This window comes from Anolis sagrei, chromosome 2 (assembly GCF_037176765.1).
Source record: "Anolis sagrei isolate rAnoSag1 chromosome 2, rAnoSag1.mat, whole genome shotgun sequence".
NCBI lineage: Eukaryota > Metazoa > Chordata > Lepidosauria > Squamata > Dactyloidae > Anolis > Anolis sagrei.
The window spans coordinates 70021000-70040723 of NC_090022.1; the positions used below are offsets into that span (position 1 = coordinate 70021000).

The 19724-nt window shown below is 37.7% G+C and overlaps 1 protein-coding gene across 1 annotated transcript in view; it reads right to left on the reverse strand.

Annotated features, from left to right (window-relative positions):
- The window catches only part of SEMA3G (semaphorin 3G), an 86370-nt gene that overhangs the window by 22269 nt on the left and 44377 nt on the right, over nt 1–19724 (reverse strand). The window contains exons 4-7 of the mRNA XM_060765843.2: nt 16110–16229; nt 9374–9464; nt 8545–8661; nt 7783–7925 (exon numbers count right to left, since the gene is read on the reverse strand). Coding sequence (XP_060621826.2) covers nt 7783–7925; nt 8545–8661; nt 9374–9464; nt 16110–16229 — 471 coding nt within the window. The remainder of the gene's footprint in view (nt 1–7782; nt 7926–8544; nt 8662–9373; nt 9465–16109; nt 16230–19724) is intronic.

The window sequence follows — 19724 nt, forward strand, 5'->3', positions numbered from 1 at the left end:
TTCCCACAATATTCAGAGAGCCACACAATCCTTCAACTTCATCCTTCAGGGTAAGAATTCATATCTGGCTTTCCTATTTTATGGGATTTTACAAATGTGGGTGGGCTTTTTATACTTTAATTTTCTGTGTTTGCCTCTGCAACGTTTATGTCCTGAAGTTGCAATAGTTTTTAAATTCTCCAGAGACATGTGTTTTGTATCTCCCCACACAAACACCTCAAAAACTGGGCGGAATCTTTTATTTTCTGTACCACACAAGCACAGAATCAAACGGAAAATTCCTGACTTGGGAGCTGAAACTTCATCTTTCCAAAAGAGACTGCTGGGGTTTTGGTTGCTCCTAGTGAGACTGATTTTGTGAGCTCACACCCCTGCTACAATTTGAGACACCCAACCAGAGGCAGACTTTTATTTTTATACACCCACTGCAAGGAGCCTCACACTGAAAATAATACTGCATTTTAATCCCTTTTCTGTTGTTCCATTATTTCATAGTTATCTGTGAATATTCTAACTCTGATATTTTGGGCATATTTAAGTTTATTTTATTTGAGCACATTCTCCTGCCAGACTTTCAAGAGAAATCCACAGCTGCTGACAATAAGGCAAACTGCAAAAAATGATGTAGAGAAATTAAACAACAGGGGGTGGAGGATACCAGAATTTGTTTTCTGACTCCATATGTGCTGAAATTCTGTCCTCAAGGGTCCACAAGAACCTTGTTTTTTTGACCTTCTAGGCATATTGCCAGAGCTCCACCCTAAGTTATGCTTGTGCTGGTTGGAACTGTGAACAAATGAGTGGCCAAATACATGTCATCCTGTCTTCCTTCTCCAAAACTTGAATTCAAGATGTCCTACAAAAAGAAATGATTATGGTTGGCTTAAAAGGAAGACAAAGATGCTTATCAAAAGCATGAAGAAGTCTGATGTGGACTAAAGATGGGCATATTTAGCTTGGGGAAGGAGACACTGGAGAGGAGTAGTTGAGATAGAAAGAAAACATGACAGCACTCTTCAGACTCCTGAACAACTGTCACACGAAACAGTACACAGACTCATTTTCTGATGCTCTAAAGTGCAGGAGGTCTACACAAAATTTATTTATTTATTTATTTATAAATATTTATTTTATAGTTTTTATAGTTTCTATGATTTTTATATGGATTTTACGATGTGTTTTAATTGCTTTTAACTGATATATGTGTATACACACAAACACATATATAGATGGATGGCATCTAATTGTTGCTGATTTGTATGCTGCCCTGAGTCACCTTCGGGCTGAAAAGGGCAGGATAAAAGTGATGTAAATCAATAAATAAAATTTATTGCATTCCTATACCACTTTTCTCACCCTGAGGGGACTCGAAGCAGTTTACAACGTAATAAATGGCAAAATTCAATGCCTCACATATATGTAAAATACATCACATATCTAAAATATAGCATATAACTGTGGATTAATACCATGAAATGAGCTTAAACAACAGAAATGTAAACTCTAGTTCAACATTAGGAGAAATATCTTCACCTTAACAGTCAAGAAAAGAAAGAAATTGAGAAGCAAATGGGTGAGTGACTTCTTTCTTGCTGAATATATTCAGACATATGCTGGGCAGCCATCTGGTAGAGACAGTGTAGGTACTGATTGACTATCTTGAGCAGATTGTCCAACTTATTTAACACTATGAATCAAAGATTGAGGAGCCTATCAAGCCTTCTGGAATAAATATGTTTAACATCAAAAGAGAAAGGCTCAATCTCATCTTCAAGGGCAGGCCATTTCCCTATCTGGACTATATAAAGGTAAAGGCATTCTGTTCTCTCCCTAATCAACTGTATTTCTAATGGTGGTGTGACCAAGTTGTCTCTGAAGATCTGAGAGGATGGACAGGATCACCCTCAATTTGGAAGCTCAAAATATCTGTGAAAGGTCCTGAACTGAATTTCTATTCAGAAAGGAGTGGGATAGACCATAGTGACCCAATGGATATATCCAGACAAGGGTCTCTCTTTGTAACACTCTCACTTAATTCCACTATTCATGTCTTGTATCATTTCACAGTAGAATAAAAAATGGTCCAGCCTGCATTTCTATCATCAGAGACCATCAAGTTCTAGTGGCTGTGCTCATCTTTAAAATACAAAAAAGTGACTCATAAACACGCATGTTTCCCTTACACAAAACCCATGATTTGCAAGCTAAACCCAGTTGCTAACTGAGCTATGACTCATCTAGGCAGAAGCTTTTTGTGTTTTCACACCCGAAAGATCTGGTGGGTGGGTGCAGGAACTTAACTTGCTTGTTGTTGTGTTATTTTCTGCCTGCCAAAGACACTAAAGGAGATAAGACAACAGGCTATCTTGGCTATACTCAGAAGAACATTTCCTTTGACTGATTTGGCAACCTGACAGCCATGGAAGTTAAAACTTCAGCTCTGCTTTCTCCTCTCAAACACAGAATTACTCAATGTGAAGGGATTGATTAATCTAATAAATAACGGTTTCATTTCATAATGTTTATTCCTAGGATTAGGGGGAGAGCAAGGGATTCACAGCCAGCAGAACTGTTGCTTGTATGGAAGGCTGCCATCACTCCTCCTCTCTATCCCCAGCCTGGTGCGTTTTGCTTGGTGCTCGTTCCAGAGAAGCTGAGTGATTGCAGGCAAGCGCTGCTATGATAATTTCCAGCTGACAAATTCTTCTTTCCAATGACTTTCACTTTTCAAGGGGTAGAAACTAAATGGACCTTGGGTAACTCATGCTTCTTTAGTTTCCCATATTCAGGGACTATGAGCTATTAATTTCATGTTCATTTAGTCGTTTTTGGACCCCAGAATTTTAAAAACGACTCCGGTGGGTCCACAAGCAACACCACGTATTTATTTAAGACAGCTTAACTAGTGACTTTTGGTGACTTCTCTGAAACTTATCACAAATTAGAAGAATAGTGTTATCTGTGATTCTCTCTCTTTCTGAACAATACAATTGGAAATCCAAGGTGCTGATTTTCTTAGCTATGTTCCAGTATTCAAGTAAACTCTCTCCTTAGTTAAGCAGACTCTAGGAGAGAGAGAGAAAATCATATTCTGCTAGACTGCAATATCAATGTTCTGTTAATTGTTATAGTGACAGGTTATTTTATGGATTATGCAAAGTGTTGATTTTATTTGCTCTTTATTGTAATCAGGGGAGAAGTTAGTGGAAGAAAAAAAAACACCCATTTTGAACTAGACCTCACGCTACCTTTTTGGACATGAAAAAGTCTACACCACTTTTAGGAAGAGAGTTGTATCCTAACAATGATGCTAGCAACATTGTCTTTAAAAAACAAACAGGTATACCCAACAGTCAAGAGTGGAAGGGGAATGAATTACCCGGTTCCCCAAAAGGAAAAAAAAACAGGAAAACTCAAAATTTTCTTTATTTTCTGGATTGTGGCCTCTTGTTAACATGAATACTCACAGAGAGCAAGTCTACTACTTTAAACTATCTTTCTGGCGGGCCATCAGTATTGCAAGGAAGCATCAACAGACACAGGGCCAGATGACATGGAAAAGTGAAGTCTATTCATCTAGATGTTGATCTGGCAATGTCTATCTGACAGCGCTCACAACAGCTGTTGTATTCCCAGGAAACAAAAGAATAATGAATAATCATATTTTACAGATCCACTATCCAAAAGTACTGGAGTAATCTCAACCAAATGGCACTCCAAGAGAAGGAAAGCTAGGCAGGGGGTAGCTCAACACTGTTTCCATATGGTAGGGATTCTCATCGGCATTCCAAGTGTATGATGTGCTATGATGCATATCCAATACATATTTAGGCATAGGGAGTCTCTCTCAACAAGCAAAAGGAACCCAGATATTTTTACATCCCTCATGTGAACTGAATTCCTGAGAGACTAACTGGCATTTCTTCTCCATTTTGTTTCCCCAAGATCAACCTGCCTTTTTATCGAATGTCAAAGAATATTCAACTGTGATTAGTTCTTTAAAAGAAAAATTATCTTCCCCTATTCATTTTCCATGAAGAATAAAAAAAAATTCAGGGGGATGCATATTTGGCAAAAACACCCCTCGCTATCTTTAAGTAATCGGCATTGTTTTTCTTAAGAACTCGCATAGAGTGTGTTTGGCTTTTACTTCTGTTATCATGATATCGTTTCTGTTATCACTCTGAGGTTTATTGGAGCAGGACATGGTTGTGACATCATGTCTTTGGAGTATATGTATCTTTCCCAAATTTCAGGAAACAAATCGAAGTCTTATCTTATCAGGATTTAGGAAGCCTATAAATGACAACACTGTCTTCTGTATACTATTAATCTTTGGGTTTTAATGTTATAGTATGTTACTGTGCTCATTTATGGATTCTTGCCATTTTAATCTTATTTAAAAACCTGAAAACAATTTTTTAAATAATAAAAACCAGATGGTCAAAATATATGACATAAATATCACCATATTAAGGTGGAATTTCAGTGTATATATAAGAATAAATGCCCAAACTGTGGTTCGTGATGACATTAATTATGATTCTAGAGGATTTTTGTGAATGACCAGTATATATTTCCCCACTTTTTAAATAAAAGGCAGCAAAAAAATCAATCAAATTTAGGTAGTCCTCTGCATTAACCAGTGTAATACTTTGGCTTTTCACACATTCATAAATGTTCTCCAAAACAGTCAAAACTGAGGCAAATGTCAACATTAATCAAATCTGTCATTCACACACACACTTTTAGTTAGACATAAATGTGCATTCATCCCTGAATGTACATTCAGTGTTAATTTATTCAGACTAAATCCTTTGTTTTTGCTAGAATGAATTTATTTACATAGCTTACATAGCAGATTTTTGAGGGCCGGAGCAGATTGCTTTGGTACAAGTGACATTATTATTTTTCTTCCACAGTGTTTGGCTACCTGCAACCTGAGAACTGGAGATGCCAGGCACGGAATTAAGAACCCTCTCCATGGCAAGGTGTATGTTATGTCACTGAGCCATTGCTAACAATGCACAGCTTTAGGGAAAATATCTATCTTGTGTGTAAGCTGTTGAACCTTTCTGCTTAGCACTTACACTAAAGCTATGTTGTCAAATTTCAGGCTGGCTTTATGAAAACAAGCACTAAATCACTCAGCACTAGAGGAGAATTCATTACCTGAGGCTTGTTTAAACAAGGCTTGCCTGAACCTCACTTACAGAAGTTTATTTTTACCCCCAAGAAAGCAATATATTGTTTATCTGAAAGAGACATGAATGGTGTTGATTCATGCAAGTATAATTTTGAAATGTGTGTTTGGTATCACTCTCATTCTACAGCAATGCAGAAGCAGAACAATATCTGACATGGTAAGTAAGCAAGAAACCTGGAGCAAATGCAGATTATTTACAATGAGGACAGAAGTAGGAATAACAATCCAGTTGCACAAAGCATGTGGTTTACTTAATATATTCAGATATAATTGCCTAAATGCTACACTGAAGACTGGCTAGATATCATTTTTGCCCCCAATGTGATTCAATAATGATTGCAAGAGTGAAATGAGAAATACAAAATTCAAATCTCATCTCAGCCACAAACACAATTTCGGTGCAGTTCTGATCCACATTAAGTGCTCCCTTGTCAATATATACTTGCAAAAATGTTGTGAAGATATCCTACAACCACTGGAAAAGCAGGAAGAATCAGCCGACCAAACCCTGAAATACCTGGTCTCACTAAAGATGAATCTGTAAGGCTAGTTACACAAGATGTTAATAACATGGTTTAACCCGGTGGACATTTTTCTCTTAAACTGCACAATACAGTCATGGTCCTGGCTCTTGATAACACCCTGCTCCTCATTCAAAGCAGTTAGAGCATAGATTCAACATTGTGTATTATATCTTTTCTCAATTTTGGATGTAGTTTGAACTGCTAAGGAAATGCACAACTGATTCCAGTTTAGCACTTTAAAAAAGGTCAGGCTGAATATGAAGCCACTACTGAAAGACCATAATACATGATGCATCTTTAGAAGCCAATTTTTTTTCCTTATCCAACTTATGAGTCACTTCTATCTGAAAGCATCCAGGTGGATAGAGACAATATAATTATCTGTCCTGAGTCCCCTTGGGGAAATAGGGCAGAATAAAAATAAAGTTTTATTATTATTGAAGAGGCTAGGTTGGTCTTAGAATCATAGCATCATGGAGTTGGAAGAGATCTCATGGGCTAGCCAGTCCAACCTCCTGCCGAGAAGCAGGAAAATTGCATTCAAAGCACTCCCGAAAGTCCCTTTCTTTATTATTATTATAATTAAGTAACAATGTAGCACTAGATATCAAAACAGGGAAATTGTCTATATCTTATTTTGGAGAATCGGCAGCAATCAACCTAGTTCCAAACCACATTAGACAGTCACAAAAGGGCAGAGGAAAAAACACTACCACCTAAAGCAGTGGTTCTCAACCTGTGTGTCCCCAGGTGTTTTAGCCCACAACTCCAAGAAATCCCAGCCAATTTACCAGCTGTTAGGACTTCTGGAAGGCCAAAACATCTGGGGACCCACAGGTTGAGAACCACTGCCCTAAAGGATCTGGGCATGTGACAGCAACATATGCATCCTTCTTGACAGAAGGTCACAAACTGCATTCTGTCACAACTTGAAAGGGCAATCTCAGAACTGATCTTTTCTCACATCTGCCAATGTATTACTTAATATCCAAGGGCTCACTACAAAGCAAGTAGTTCCTTCATGGATCATGATTCCTATCCTTCACTATGTGCACACCATTTAACTAAATCAGAGCTGGACAACTGTGGTAGGTCCAGGATTCAACTTCCTGCCCAGGAAGCCACATAGACTGCCAAAAACACAAACAACAGCAACAAAGAGGAAGTGATGGTGAAGATTAATATTAAAAATATTGAGGGACAACCATAAACTAAACCTTTAGTTATATTAAGAGGTATAGCTAATGTACTGGAGAAAGTTTCTGGGAGGAAAAGGCAAGTGGAATCAATAAATTTACATGGAATTTTTGGGCAAAGAAACAGTCGTGATAAGACAGCCTGAGGAAGAAAGAAAGGCTGAAATGGAAAGTGAACTGAACTGGAGAGCTTCCATCTGGATGAAAGACCAAAAACCTCAAAGACTCTCTGAAAATACACCCCTTCCCCCACTTTCCCCAGTTTCTTTTGCCAACCATGTTAAAGGGAATCCTCAAAATTGGGGGGGGGGGGGGGGACGACTCTCAGAGCTTTGGCTGAAAAATAAACAATTACATTCACACAGCCTTTGCAAGCCAAGCACTACTGTTGATGAGATCTTGACAGAAGTACTTAAAAACACTGTGTATGCCAGAGAGAATTCCTATACCACCGGGTGCTATACACTAGGAATTTAATTGGGCAGTATATCTGATTTCAAAGCTCAATACAACATAAGCCAGGGCTAAGCCAAAATGGATTTTGCCTCCCACTCCTGCAAAAGCAGGAGTGGTGATTTTGGAGCAGAATATTGTTGCTGCTATCAGTCCTAATTCCATAAAACTCACAGCCTGATCCTCTCCATTTTTTTTTAATCTGGAGACCTTTAATGGGACCTATTCCCAGGTATATAGAGGGCACAATATTACAGTCTTATTGGATAATAAATTCCATGCTGGGTAAAAAGGAATTTATTATCCAATAAGTCTGTAATATTGTGCCCTCTATATACCTGGGAATAGGTCCCATTGAATCCAATTGGGTTCTCATCACAAAAAAAGCGCCCTATGTACTTACCGCACAAATCCTTCCCACACGGCTAAAGATAGCACGCCCTTTGGTCTCTGACTCTGCTGCCTTTTCAGTGAAGAAGAAGTAGACCTTGTCATTATCTCGATCATCATTGTCTGGGATCAGATAAGCAGCAACAAATTTGGGAGCTGGGCAAAAGACAGCATTATATATTAGTAAGAAATCTTCAGAAACAGTTTATGACTTTCATACATCCAAAATTAGAGATGGGAAATCTTGGGCTCTGTGGAAGTGACCACACTACAACCTCCTTTACCACCAGCCATTTTGACTGAAGAAAATGAAAAAATGATCCACCTCATCTGGTGGATCAGTCATTCCTCAACTATGTGCTAAAAGTTGTAAACTCCGGAGACTTAGCTATGGAACAACTGGTAAAGGTAGTAAATGATATTTCCTCCTAGTAAAGGTCAAAATGCAATGAAGCTCACCAGCATTTTCAAGCAGAAATCCCTTTTAATTCTAGCCTTTAACCCACCTCTCATCCTATTCTTAATTCAGTGACTAACACTTCCTTTCTAATTCACCATTGTGTAGAATGAATGTGCTTCATTCATTCACCTTTCCTCTGACCTTTCTATTTGCATGCAATAGACGTTTGCCATGATCTAGAGGCCAAAATATGCAAAGTTATGGCTATTGTATTTTTTTCTGAAAATGCATGTAATTTCCTCTCTGCTTTCATGACTATACACTGACAAGTGCACAACCCTCTCTTTGGTTGAAAGAAACCCAATTTCTTCCTACCATTAAGCAGCCGCTGGTCCATCTCAGTGCGTAGAGAGGAGCGATGGCCCATGGTTCGGAAAATCACAGAGTCCCTGCCCAAGAAATCTGCAGTTAGCCCAGTATACAAGTCTCCACCTAGAAAGAAGCCCCACAGAAACAGCAAGTCATACACAGCATACTTGAAGTTACATGAGTAATAATAACAGCACTGCAAAGATATCTGCCCTATATTAGTAGTATCCTTTAACTAGTAAGATTTGGACTAGGAACCATTTAGGACACAGGTCTCACTCTGGTTTTTCTTTCCTTCTGTTATTGCTATTATTATGCAAACCTATCAAATCATTTCTTGGCATAACAGGAACTGTGGAGCTGTACATCTAAAAAAATTAAAAAATTAAATTTATCTCCTGGAAAAGAGAACATTTTGTATCTGGATTGGTAAGGATGGCAGAAGACATGATATCTGTCCAGCAGTACCATTATTACTGCCCTGCCTCCCCTTGGCCTGTTTCTCCTGTCACTACCTTCTCAGAATAATATCCACAGAGGCTCCTCCTTTCCATAACTGTCCAGGTACAGTGCTACATGGCCATCATATTTCCTTTCTTGAATGTCTCTGAAACTCAGCATAGATATACACATTGGAATGGTGTGAAGATGCACGGGAGAGAAATACAATGATATCTGCATCATCATACCTTATTCAATCCCTCTCTTCATGTTTTACATTGCAAACTGGCTTGGCTATCTTGACAGAAGGGCAATATGTGACTATATAAATGAATAAGGTAGCAAATACAATTTTTCGCTCACAGCTATTATGGTACATGGCCATAGAACCTACCAATGAAAGTGCTTGCAAATGCCCTATTGGGCTCATGAGGACATCTGCCCCGGCCACTTTCTATTGTTGTTGGATCCAAACTGAATACATGCTAGGAAGAGAAGAAGAAAAAAGTATCTATGAGTAATCACAAAAGGAGTAATGAAGCACGGTTGTCATAGATTCAAAGATGATGTGGCTGTTTTCACATAGTTGGAAAGGTGTGAAGAAGGTATGAAGAAGAACCAGCCATTATTGGTGTTGTGTGTTTTCAAGTCATTCCTAATTTATGAACCTATCATGGAAATTTCTTAATAACATTTGCTCAGAGGGAGATTTGTAACAAACCTTTGAAGATCCTATGCAATAGCTAAAATTGGAATTATGTACAATGACTATCAAAATGGCCCAGACTATGACTTTGGATAACGTGGTTAACAGTGAAGGCATTGTTTTAAATGTTTAAATGTTTTAATGTATTTTATCATTCTATTTAAATGTTTATTTTAACTGTACATTGTTTTGGAAGGCATCAAATAGTTGCCTAAGTGTAAGCCGCCTTGAGTCCCCTCCGGAGTGAAGAAAGGCAGGGTAGAAATGTTATAAATAAATGAATTGGCCTCTGTGTTTGCCTTCCTCTTTGACTGATAGAATGGGAATTGCCTAAGGTGGATTTTCGATGGATGAGCAAGGATTTAAACCTTGGTCTGCTAAGTTTTAGTCCAATGCTCAAACCATTACACCAAAAGGAAACAACAGCAGCATTTTCTTTTAGAATGAGAAAAATATGTTGTTGGCATCCTCACTGCTCTGCAAAAAAATGCAAACATATTGTTAAAGCTTAGCTGGACCTCATATATGTACATTTTTATAATTATTTTGAATTGGTCATGTTTTTCAAATAAGGGATACACTTTTTCAATTTTGATTACAAAGAAAATAATTACAATGGTAATCCTTCCAATTGTCTTTGTGAAAATTTAGCCAATCATAATTTAAGGAAGATTAAAACAAACTCCTGAAGATAACAGATGAGAGTTGAACAGAAGAGTAACAGAGTAAATCTGCCAGTACAAAATGAATCTTTTCGGTCAATCAAGCTTTCAGAAAATCTTGGGTCAAGACAACTGTACTGGGTCATTTCTCCAGAGGGTCGGGAAATCTTATAATCCGATGCTTTAACCTAAAGTGAGAAAAGTCAAAACTCTTCAAAATACTTAACTTTTGCCCTCAATCTTAACTTTCATTGAGAGGAAAAGCTTATGGTGAAAACTATCTGCACTATTTCAAATTGTAAAAACCTGTGGCTCCAGTCCTGTGGAACATCATGAGAATGTAAGAAGAGCCCTGCTGGATTAAATCAAAGATCTATGTAATCCAACACTCTCTTTCGCATAACGATCAACCAAATAGCAAAAGGTACCTTTTTGCTCTTGTTTCTCAGAAACTAGTGATCAGGGCAGATTTGCCAAAGTGCAAACTGTAAACAGCTCCTGTACCTTTCACAACTGTGTATCAGAGGGAATTTCAGCAAAGTGTTGCTTGTTACCTGGTTGCATGTCAAGCAACACCTGCTGAAATGCCCTCTTCTACACACATGAAAGGCACCAGAGTCATCTATAATTATTAGTCTAGCAACCTTAATGCAAAAGCATGCTAGCTCTGACTCTGAAGTTTCCAATACTAATTGCCATGAATATAGTCTTATCCTCCGTAAACTTGTCTAATCCTATTCTTTGCAGCTGTCTAAGTTGGTGACCATCACCACATTTTGTGGCAGTGTGAATTATACTGTACATTGTGTGAGGAAGTAATTCCTTTTGTCTGTCCCCAAATCTGTCATCATATCATCATATGGCTTGACTGGTTGTAATTTTATTAAAAGTGGAGAAAAAAACCTCTCTTATTTCAGAGGCTATGTTTATAGAAAACAAACATCCTTCAAAAAGGGGAGCATAGGCAAGACTGCAAGCCCAAGGGTGCTAGTAAGTGCTATTCTTCCTTCCCCTCCTGCTTTGTAATACTGATTGCACTTGTGCAGTTCCTGAGTATCTGCTTGCCTGGCAGTCAGTTATCCTCTTGGCCAAACAAAGCAACCTCTTCAAGCTGTCTAATTATGAGTCTCCATCAATTACACAACTTTCCGCCCACATCCAGGCCAATCGCTATCCCCAATGCAACTTACATACCAAGCCCAAGCTAAGGCCATGCCTTGTTAAAGCATGGAGAAGCTCTAAGGGCAACACAGGCCCTGATTGTCTTTTGCCATGCCTCAGTTAAAATCAGTATGAATGTTGGCTGAGCGAGGGGTGAAGAGCGGTGGCATATACGGTTGTGGAGTGAGAGGTCAAGGAGAGTCTGATCATCCCTTTTCCTCATGATAAACAGCTGTGCTGAAAGGGCCCTTTCTCTCCCACACTCAATAAAACTTTCAGAATTGGCCAGAGTCAGAGAGGTTACAGAGTGAAACTGGAAGACCTCCTCAGTAAGGCTAGTTTGATTTATGACTCCATTGGAAAGCAAAAGGTTGAGGGGGAAAACAAATGCCACCCGCATTTATATATATACATGTTAGTTTAGCTGACAGTTAAAAGTAATTATTTTAAAACCATTAATTGGATTCAGTCCTGATGAGCATCTTTGGAATAAAGGGTTTAAATGTTTTTCTTTCCACATTGGCCCTTATTAATGTTTTGTTACATTGAAGTTTATCATGGAAAAGGAGTTGAAGAAAGCTTCCATTAAAGGATTGTACTCAAAAAGGTGCTATGTAAAATTATGAAACTTCTAAATACCTGCATTTGTGGATATAACATAACAAAACTCACAAAACCTCCTAGCATGACTGCAAGAATATCTGAAGAGATTAGTTCAGAAGCAAGTATACAAATTCAGTTAGTAAATCAGATCTGTGTCTGATAAATTATATTTCTAGCTTAAAGAAAATTTGGCTGTTTTGGACAGTTAACTCTTTTCCTCCTACATCAGTGGATCTTAACCTGTGGGCTGTGGACCACCAGTGGGCCACAAAGATGAAAATCTGGTCTGTGAGCCTCCTTCCTCTTTATTTATTTGATTTTGTATTTATTTTATTGATTTTATTTCTGCTCCTTTCATGCAGCCTGCCATTGACCATGGCATATGTTCTTTATCAGAAACTAGAGCTGATGTGGCCTATCCATTGCAATTTTCTGAAACAGCACCCCAAACCAAATCTAAAGTTGACCAAAAACTGATTTGTAACTCTTTTGGTACTAATGCTGAAGAGTGGTCCCTGGTCAAAGTGGTCCCTGGTCAAAAGAAGGTTGAGAATCACTATCCTACATCCACCCCATTAACAGGGTTTGCAGATTGCATCCGCTATTCTGTAACCTTTGATGTTATGAAGTCAGTCAGTTCACCCATAAGGCAGTCAAACTGTGTATTAAAAAGAGAAACATAACTATTTTAACATGTCTATCCCACTCATCTATTTAACCATTAAAAAAAGACTGAATAATAACCTAGGCAGTCATGTAGATCACCTTATTCTCCCCTTCCTTCTTAATAAATCTCTGCTTCCTTCTTAATACATATTCCTGTTTTCAGCGTTATTTTCGTTAGGTGACCTTTTCACTCTTTCTTCCCTGTAACAGCACCTGATGTTGACAGAATATGCTGAGATTGCATGCTCAAAATGAAATTTCTTTTCTTAAAAGGTAAAAAAAGAAAAAAAGTGATATGGGTTTGGATTATATATGTAGGGGGGAAATGCATCAATTAGCCTGACAACTTAATAGACCCCAAATCCACTTCCTTCCTTGATGCCTGTAAGGTTAGACAAAATCCACAAGACCTGCCCTATTAAGTTCCAGCAATAAGGGAATAATATGCAGTGGATCTCAGACAATGGTTTATTGACCAATAAAGGGCCTTTGTCTGTTTAAGAGAATGGACGCATAAATTGGTCTCTGCTTTTCACATGGCACCAGAAATATATTGCAAGACCAGATTTGACATTGGAAGAAAATAAATCTAAATAGTTCCTGGGCCCATGTTTTGTGGCAAATACTTCCATTCATCCCAAGACAGTATGTTGATTGGATAAGGTCAACTATTACATGCAAGAACATAAAAAGGGTGCTTCTGGATTAAGCTATAGGCCCATCTATTTCAGTATCCTGTTTCCCACAGAAACAACTTTGGTCACTGTGGGAAACAGGATGCTGGATTCCACAAACCTTTGCTCTGCAGCACTTTTGTACAAGACAATTATAGCACTATGATTCCGCTCTAATTGCCGTGGCTGCCTAATATGGAATCCTGCAAACTGTACTGTACTTAAGCACTAGAGAAGCTTTCTCACTGAGAATTTTAAGTATCTTTCCTAAAAGTCCAGACCCCAGGATTCTTGCTAAGGCAGTTAAAAGTGGAATTACTGTAATAGAGCCCCCAATTCAGCAGACTGGTTTTATACATTACTTATTTTACTCATTATCTCTCCCTATTTATTTTTTTATTTATACCCCACCCTTCTCCCCATAGGGACTAAAGATGGTTAACAAACACACAACTTGATCACAAAACAAATATAAAGATTTAAAAACAATTAAATTGTATTGTGTGGATTTAGGTTACAACATAGTTAAAATATAATAAATACAATTAAAATTGCATTTAAAACTCACAATCTCTACCTCCCCTCAGAATCCCATGCACATCCTACCCAGCAGCATGCCCATTCCCCAAATGCCTGATGGAAGAGAAGGCCAGTAGGGATGGGATTTCCCTGGCGTCTCTTGGGAGGGAGTTCCACGATCTGGGAGCAGCCACTGAAAAAGCCCTCTCCCGTGTTCCCACCAAATGTGCTTGAGAGGGTGCTGGGACAGAGTAAAGGCCCTCTCCTGTTGATCATAGATGTCTGACAGATTCATAGAAAGAGATACACTCATTCAGTGTATGTTGTGGGAACAAGCTGGCCTCTCATCATAGACCAAAGCAGCTATCAAAGATGTTGCCAAACACTAGAGTGGATCTGTATCTCAAGGGAAAGAAAGAGGAAGTAAAGTAGAGAATGAAACATAGATGAAAATGAGGAGCTAGAAAGTACTTTACTTTTTTAAGGTAAAGAAGAGAATAACAGTTGCGAGAGTACAACGAAAGTGAAGCCGAATAAAGGACAGGGGGACTAAGTGCCCAAAAGGGACCAGATCCTCTCTGATCTTGGAAGCTAAGCAAAGTTAGGTTTAGTTACTACTCGGATCAGTGACCTGGTGCTGTAAGCTGTATTTCAGAGGAATAAACTGGCAAAATCCCCTGAGTTTTCCTTGCCTAAGAAAACCCTATGAAATTTATGGGGTCGCCACAATTCAAGAACTGACTTGATGGTACATATACACACAAAATAAAGGAAAGGCAGGAACAAAACTAATTAGTCGTGGGATAATCTCCCTATTGGTTACTCCTATAAACTTTGTCCTGCCTTTCTGAGCAATGGGAGGAATGGACCATGCTCATGCTCTTGGAAAATATGGCTAGCCTTCTGCATAGTGATGAAAACAATATTCAGAAATGGTCAGAAAACACTGATGAGGAAAATCCTGGATGGAAAAGAATCTTCAAATTCAGGACTTAGTCTAGGCAAAATCTGCATATACTACTTTTGTGCGTTTTGAACAATACCATTTTATGTGAAAAAAATCCTTTCTTTCTATATAGAAAATACTATAATTAGGGCTTAGTCCACACAGAATTCACAAAAGAAAACAGCATTTTCTGCACAGAAAATAAACTTCTCCATATAAATACTTTTCCTGTGCAAAAAAATTGTTTGCTTTCTGCGCAAAAATACTGCAATTATATTTTGTGTTCAACAAATCCCCAACTACAGCAATTTCTACAAAGGAAATAGCATTTTTTGCTCAGAAAATATTTCTCAACAGAAAATGCCATTTTCTTAACAAAAATACTACATGCAAATTTCTTGAAGAATAAGATTCTAATTGCAAATATTTAATGTCTCCTAGTTTTCATGGATGATCTACCAATCTCCTTCTTGTTTTATGCATTTTTGTTTTAATCCTAGTAGTTATCAATGTCATCTTGAGTATTTGAAAGTTTTCACTATCAATTATCAATCATTAGATTGATCAGCTTTTTTTTCTTCCTGCCTCTTTTTTCCTGCTTACTATGTCTTTCTACAAATTAAGGCTTTGGTGCAGTGTTTCTTTTTTTATTGTTACTTTTATTTTATATCATTAAAATTAGAACAAGTTTTAAAAGAACAAAATAAAAAAAATATGAAAGTCAAAAAGAAAAAATAAGAAAAAAATCCAGCTACCCCTTGTCAGATAATACTGACTGTAAAAAATAATAACAAGTTCATCTTCTTTGAACTTGTTGGGGATATTTCATGCAGATTAACATGAAAATCCTAGAATTATATACATGTTATAAGAATTACACAGCAATGATAGCCAACTTGAGGAATGTTTTTATGTATGGCGTTTCCATATATCAATTGGGCAGCATACAGAATTTGAAACTGCTATTTTGCAGAACAGAACTCCTGGATCAACCAGTTTCCATATCAATGGCCAGACTAGCTCTGTGTTCTGTAAAAGGTAAACTTCCCAATCTCTGGTTATAACAAGAAAATGTTTGAACTTTCATTTCAGAACCCATGAGCTTTATTCATTATCTTCCACAATGAATGAAAAGTGAGTTTATAAATAGCTTGCATAATCTGGGATAACATGGTTTGATTATCACTTCTTACCTCACCCCGAGGTCCCACATAGATGAGAGCACAGATGGGATGGAAAGCTCCAGTCCCACAGGCCAAGAGGTGTGTCCGGTTTAAAGGGTAAAGCACTCTGACGAAATTGGCGCATTCTGTCTGGAAAGGAAATAATGTGTTGCATTAGTTATGCTTTGTCACTGCCTCAGAAATTACTTGAATAACGTGTGTGTATGTATTTGTTGCATATGTGTCGGTGTAATTCTTGGTCAAGGCAGTTAGTGTCACTTTCCAATTATCAGTAATGTCCCTTCAGTCAAAATCAACAGTGTGTGTTCTATTCCCACTGTCCCTTAGACTCAAACTAACAGGAAGCTACATTTCTGAGGTATACCGTAAGTGGTTTCTCATCCTTCAAGGCCCAATATTGTTCTAGGACTCCATTGTCAGACAGAGCAACACAGGACAATACTATTCCCTGAGTCACACAATACTTTTTCATCTCTAGGGTCAGATGCTCTATTCTAATTATTTTGCTGCCACCAATGTCAGTAGGCTGTCCTTGTCATTGGAAACACGAGCAGCAGATTCCTCTTCATTTGAAGGCTGTTTGGCACATAGTCCGCATCCTCTGCCATCCCACTCTACCCAATGCACGTCCTTTTCCATTTCCAATAATACATGGGACTCCATCTGTTTCAGTCCTATTGTCTTTGTCATCTCAGGTCAGGAAGTGAGGTCTTCATATTGCCCTGTGCAGTGATTTCCTGTATTAGCCTACATATTTGCAACGCCATGGTCACAGTGCTGTTAGGACAGCAGAAAACAGGAAGAAAATATCACAATAGCCCCAAAGTAGCATTTTTTAAAAAAGAAATAAATTCCAAGAATCAGAGCTGACAATACTTCATCTGAAAAATAACCAGAGTGCCAAAAAAGCTTTTCAAAACTTTTATTCCTCACATCATCTACTCACTTTACTTGTATTGCAAATCTTTATTTTATTTATTTTATCTGCTTTGTGTGTTTAATCCAAAGCATAGTTGTTGTTAGAGCTACTTTTTTCTTATTGATACTTTACATGTTAGACACTTTGGTGACTAAAAATACACACTCTGGGTTTATTGGAATTGCAAGATTTATATAACAATATTCACCAAAATTGACAAAAGGATAATTATGACCTTCTTCAAAGAATGCAAAAGATTACTCAATGAAGACAAGAAACAGCTGGTTAAGTTCAATGGTGGCCTCTAGAGTAGACACAATAAAATAAACAGGAATCAAGGCTGAAATGAACAAATCCCATTTATTTCACTTGATCTACTCTAGATTGCATTAGTATTGGATTTAGCCAATTGCTTCTACATTCAGAGATTATATATTATATAAACAAAATGCAATAACGAAATGCATAGTACACAGTATTCCTTTACTGCATTTCTATCTCACAAGGGGTCAAAAGTAGATACATGCTTATAATTTAGATCTGCTGAAAGTGGGACTTGTCAAATACCAAGGTTTCGAAAGGTGAGGAGAATGTCTAGGTAACATTTAAAGGTCCATGAACATAAACAATAGGGAATGGTAAAAAAAATCTACATTGATTCACAAAATCAGTCAGCAGTCCCATATGGACTGATATTCACAATTGTGCCCATAATTATTTTTCATAATACTGACATGGTCCAAAGAAAAGGACTGGATTCTGCTTGCAATGAAATCTGACAGTATCATCTTAACCAAAAAGAGAGTAACAAGATCTCTGACGCTATCACTGGCTTTTTTCCCTCTCCTGTATGATTATTAACATCTTTGCCTGATGAAGAAAACAATAAAGATTTGAAAGATTGCAAAATGTATTTTATACTTTAGAGTTGGTAAACAACTGCTGCTTTGTGAAATTTGGATTTTGTTGATGTTTGAAAGGGTGTCCTAACATTGCCTCAGATAATGGAATGACACAATCTATAAACATGTTTTATGCTCAGAATTGTGAACAACAACAACAACAACAGGAGAAGGAGAAGACGTTGGTTATTTTCTACCCACCTCTTCCTGTGGATTGAGACTGGGTACAACAACAAACAGCACAGCATATATAACTCTATTTACCTACATGCACACATGCAGATTATGATTGTGGATGATGTGATCTTAATACTGAATGCAATGTTTTTATATGTTTTAATGTGCATTAATTTTCATTTTAACATAAATGCATTTTAACTGTATGTTATCCAAAGGCATTGAGTAGTTTCCTATATGTAAAGTCACCTTGAGACCACTTCAAGGTAGAGAAAAATGGTTTTATAAATAGGGTAAATAAATAAATAATGTATATCAAAATCCACCAATGAATACATTATTTTGAAATAGTCTGGATAGGCCTGATGGAAGAAACTGGTTTTCATTGCTAACTTTGACAGCATCTCAAGCTGTTGAATTTTTTCTGGTAGGTCATTCCAGAATCTGGGGTGGCTGAAAAAAATGTCTGCAAGTTAACCATCAATCTGGTTTTATGATGGGCCCGTGCTCCTCTTCCAATGAACAAGATTCTCTAATCCCTTGTCAACATCTAATTAACTACCAAAGAAATATCCCTACTCCATTTTTGTCCTCTACTGACTAGATATCCTGGGAATTGTAGTCTAAAAAGAAACTCCCCTCCAACTGTAGAAAAAAATACTGTTAAAAACCCAAAATCAGAAAATTGATTGCCTTGAGATGCCAGTTTCAGCCAAGATTGGGTGAAGGAGGAATGATGAAGTGCAGAAGGGAGGGGGGACAATGCCAGGAAATACAGGAGACAGACAACCTTGATCTGGACAAACTAACCATTGTAAAAGGAAATGTAGTTAGTTATGCAGCAGGATGACAAATGGCCATTCACGAGTCTGACCTGAATTAATTGCTCATTTTCCGGAGCAGAGATTTTGGACAGATAAGCTCAGAGAAGACAGGGAGTCTATTGGAGGCACCTCCAGATTCCAATGTTCTCTGTAGATCTATTCATCTCATGACACACAGAAAGAAGTATCTGCATCCTGCTATGAAACAAAAAGTCACTCCCACTCTTACCCTGCCTTTCTTTTCAGTCTCTCCCTCTGTATCACCTCATCAAATAGAAAACAGTATATTCTACCTCTGAACTCCATGCTAGCTGCACCGTGTGTTATTATTATTAATTGCATGCACTGGCGGAAATGAATGATAGGATATATACCCGCCCCCCTAAAAAAAATAGAAGATTAGGTTCAAATTCGGGCCAAACTTGGTGACTACTTAGTATATGAGTCATAGCAGTGAGCTGTCACAATCAAAACAACAACAATAAAAAGACTAAATGTTCTATTTTTTTCCATTAGGACCCACTATAGAAAACTGATTGAATGAAAAGGATTTATCTTCAGGCTGGCTCATCATTCAACAATTTATATAATGGGTTTAGTAGGGATCAACCAATAAGATTCAGACCTAAATGAACTCAAAAGCAATACATTATTCTAAAAATGCCCTTCTTCTCCTAGAGGTAATCCAGTCTATCCTATTTATTGTTTAGACAGGAGAGCCTCGTTGCAATTCATTTAAAAACCATTATGCGGTTTTTCAATAGGTAATTACACTGCCAACACAACTTTTCATTTAAAAATA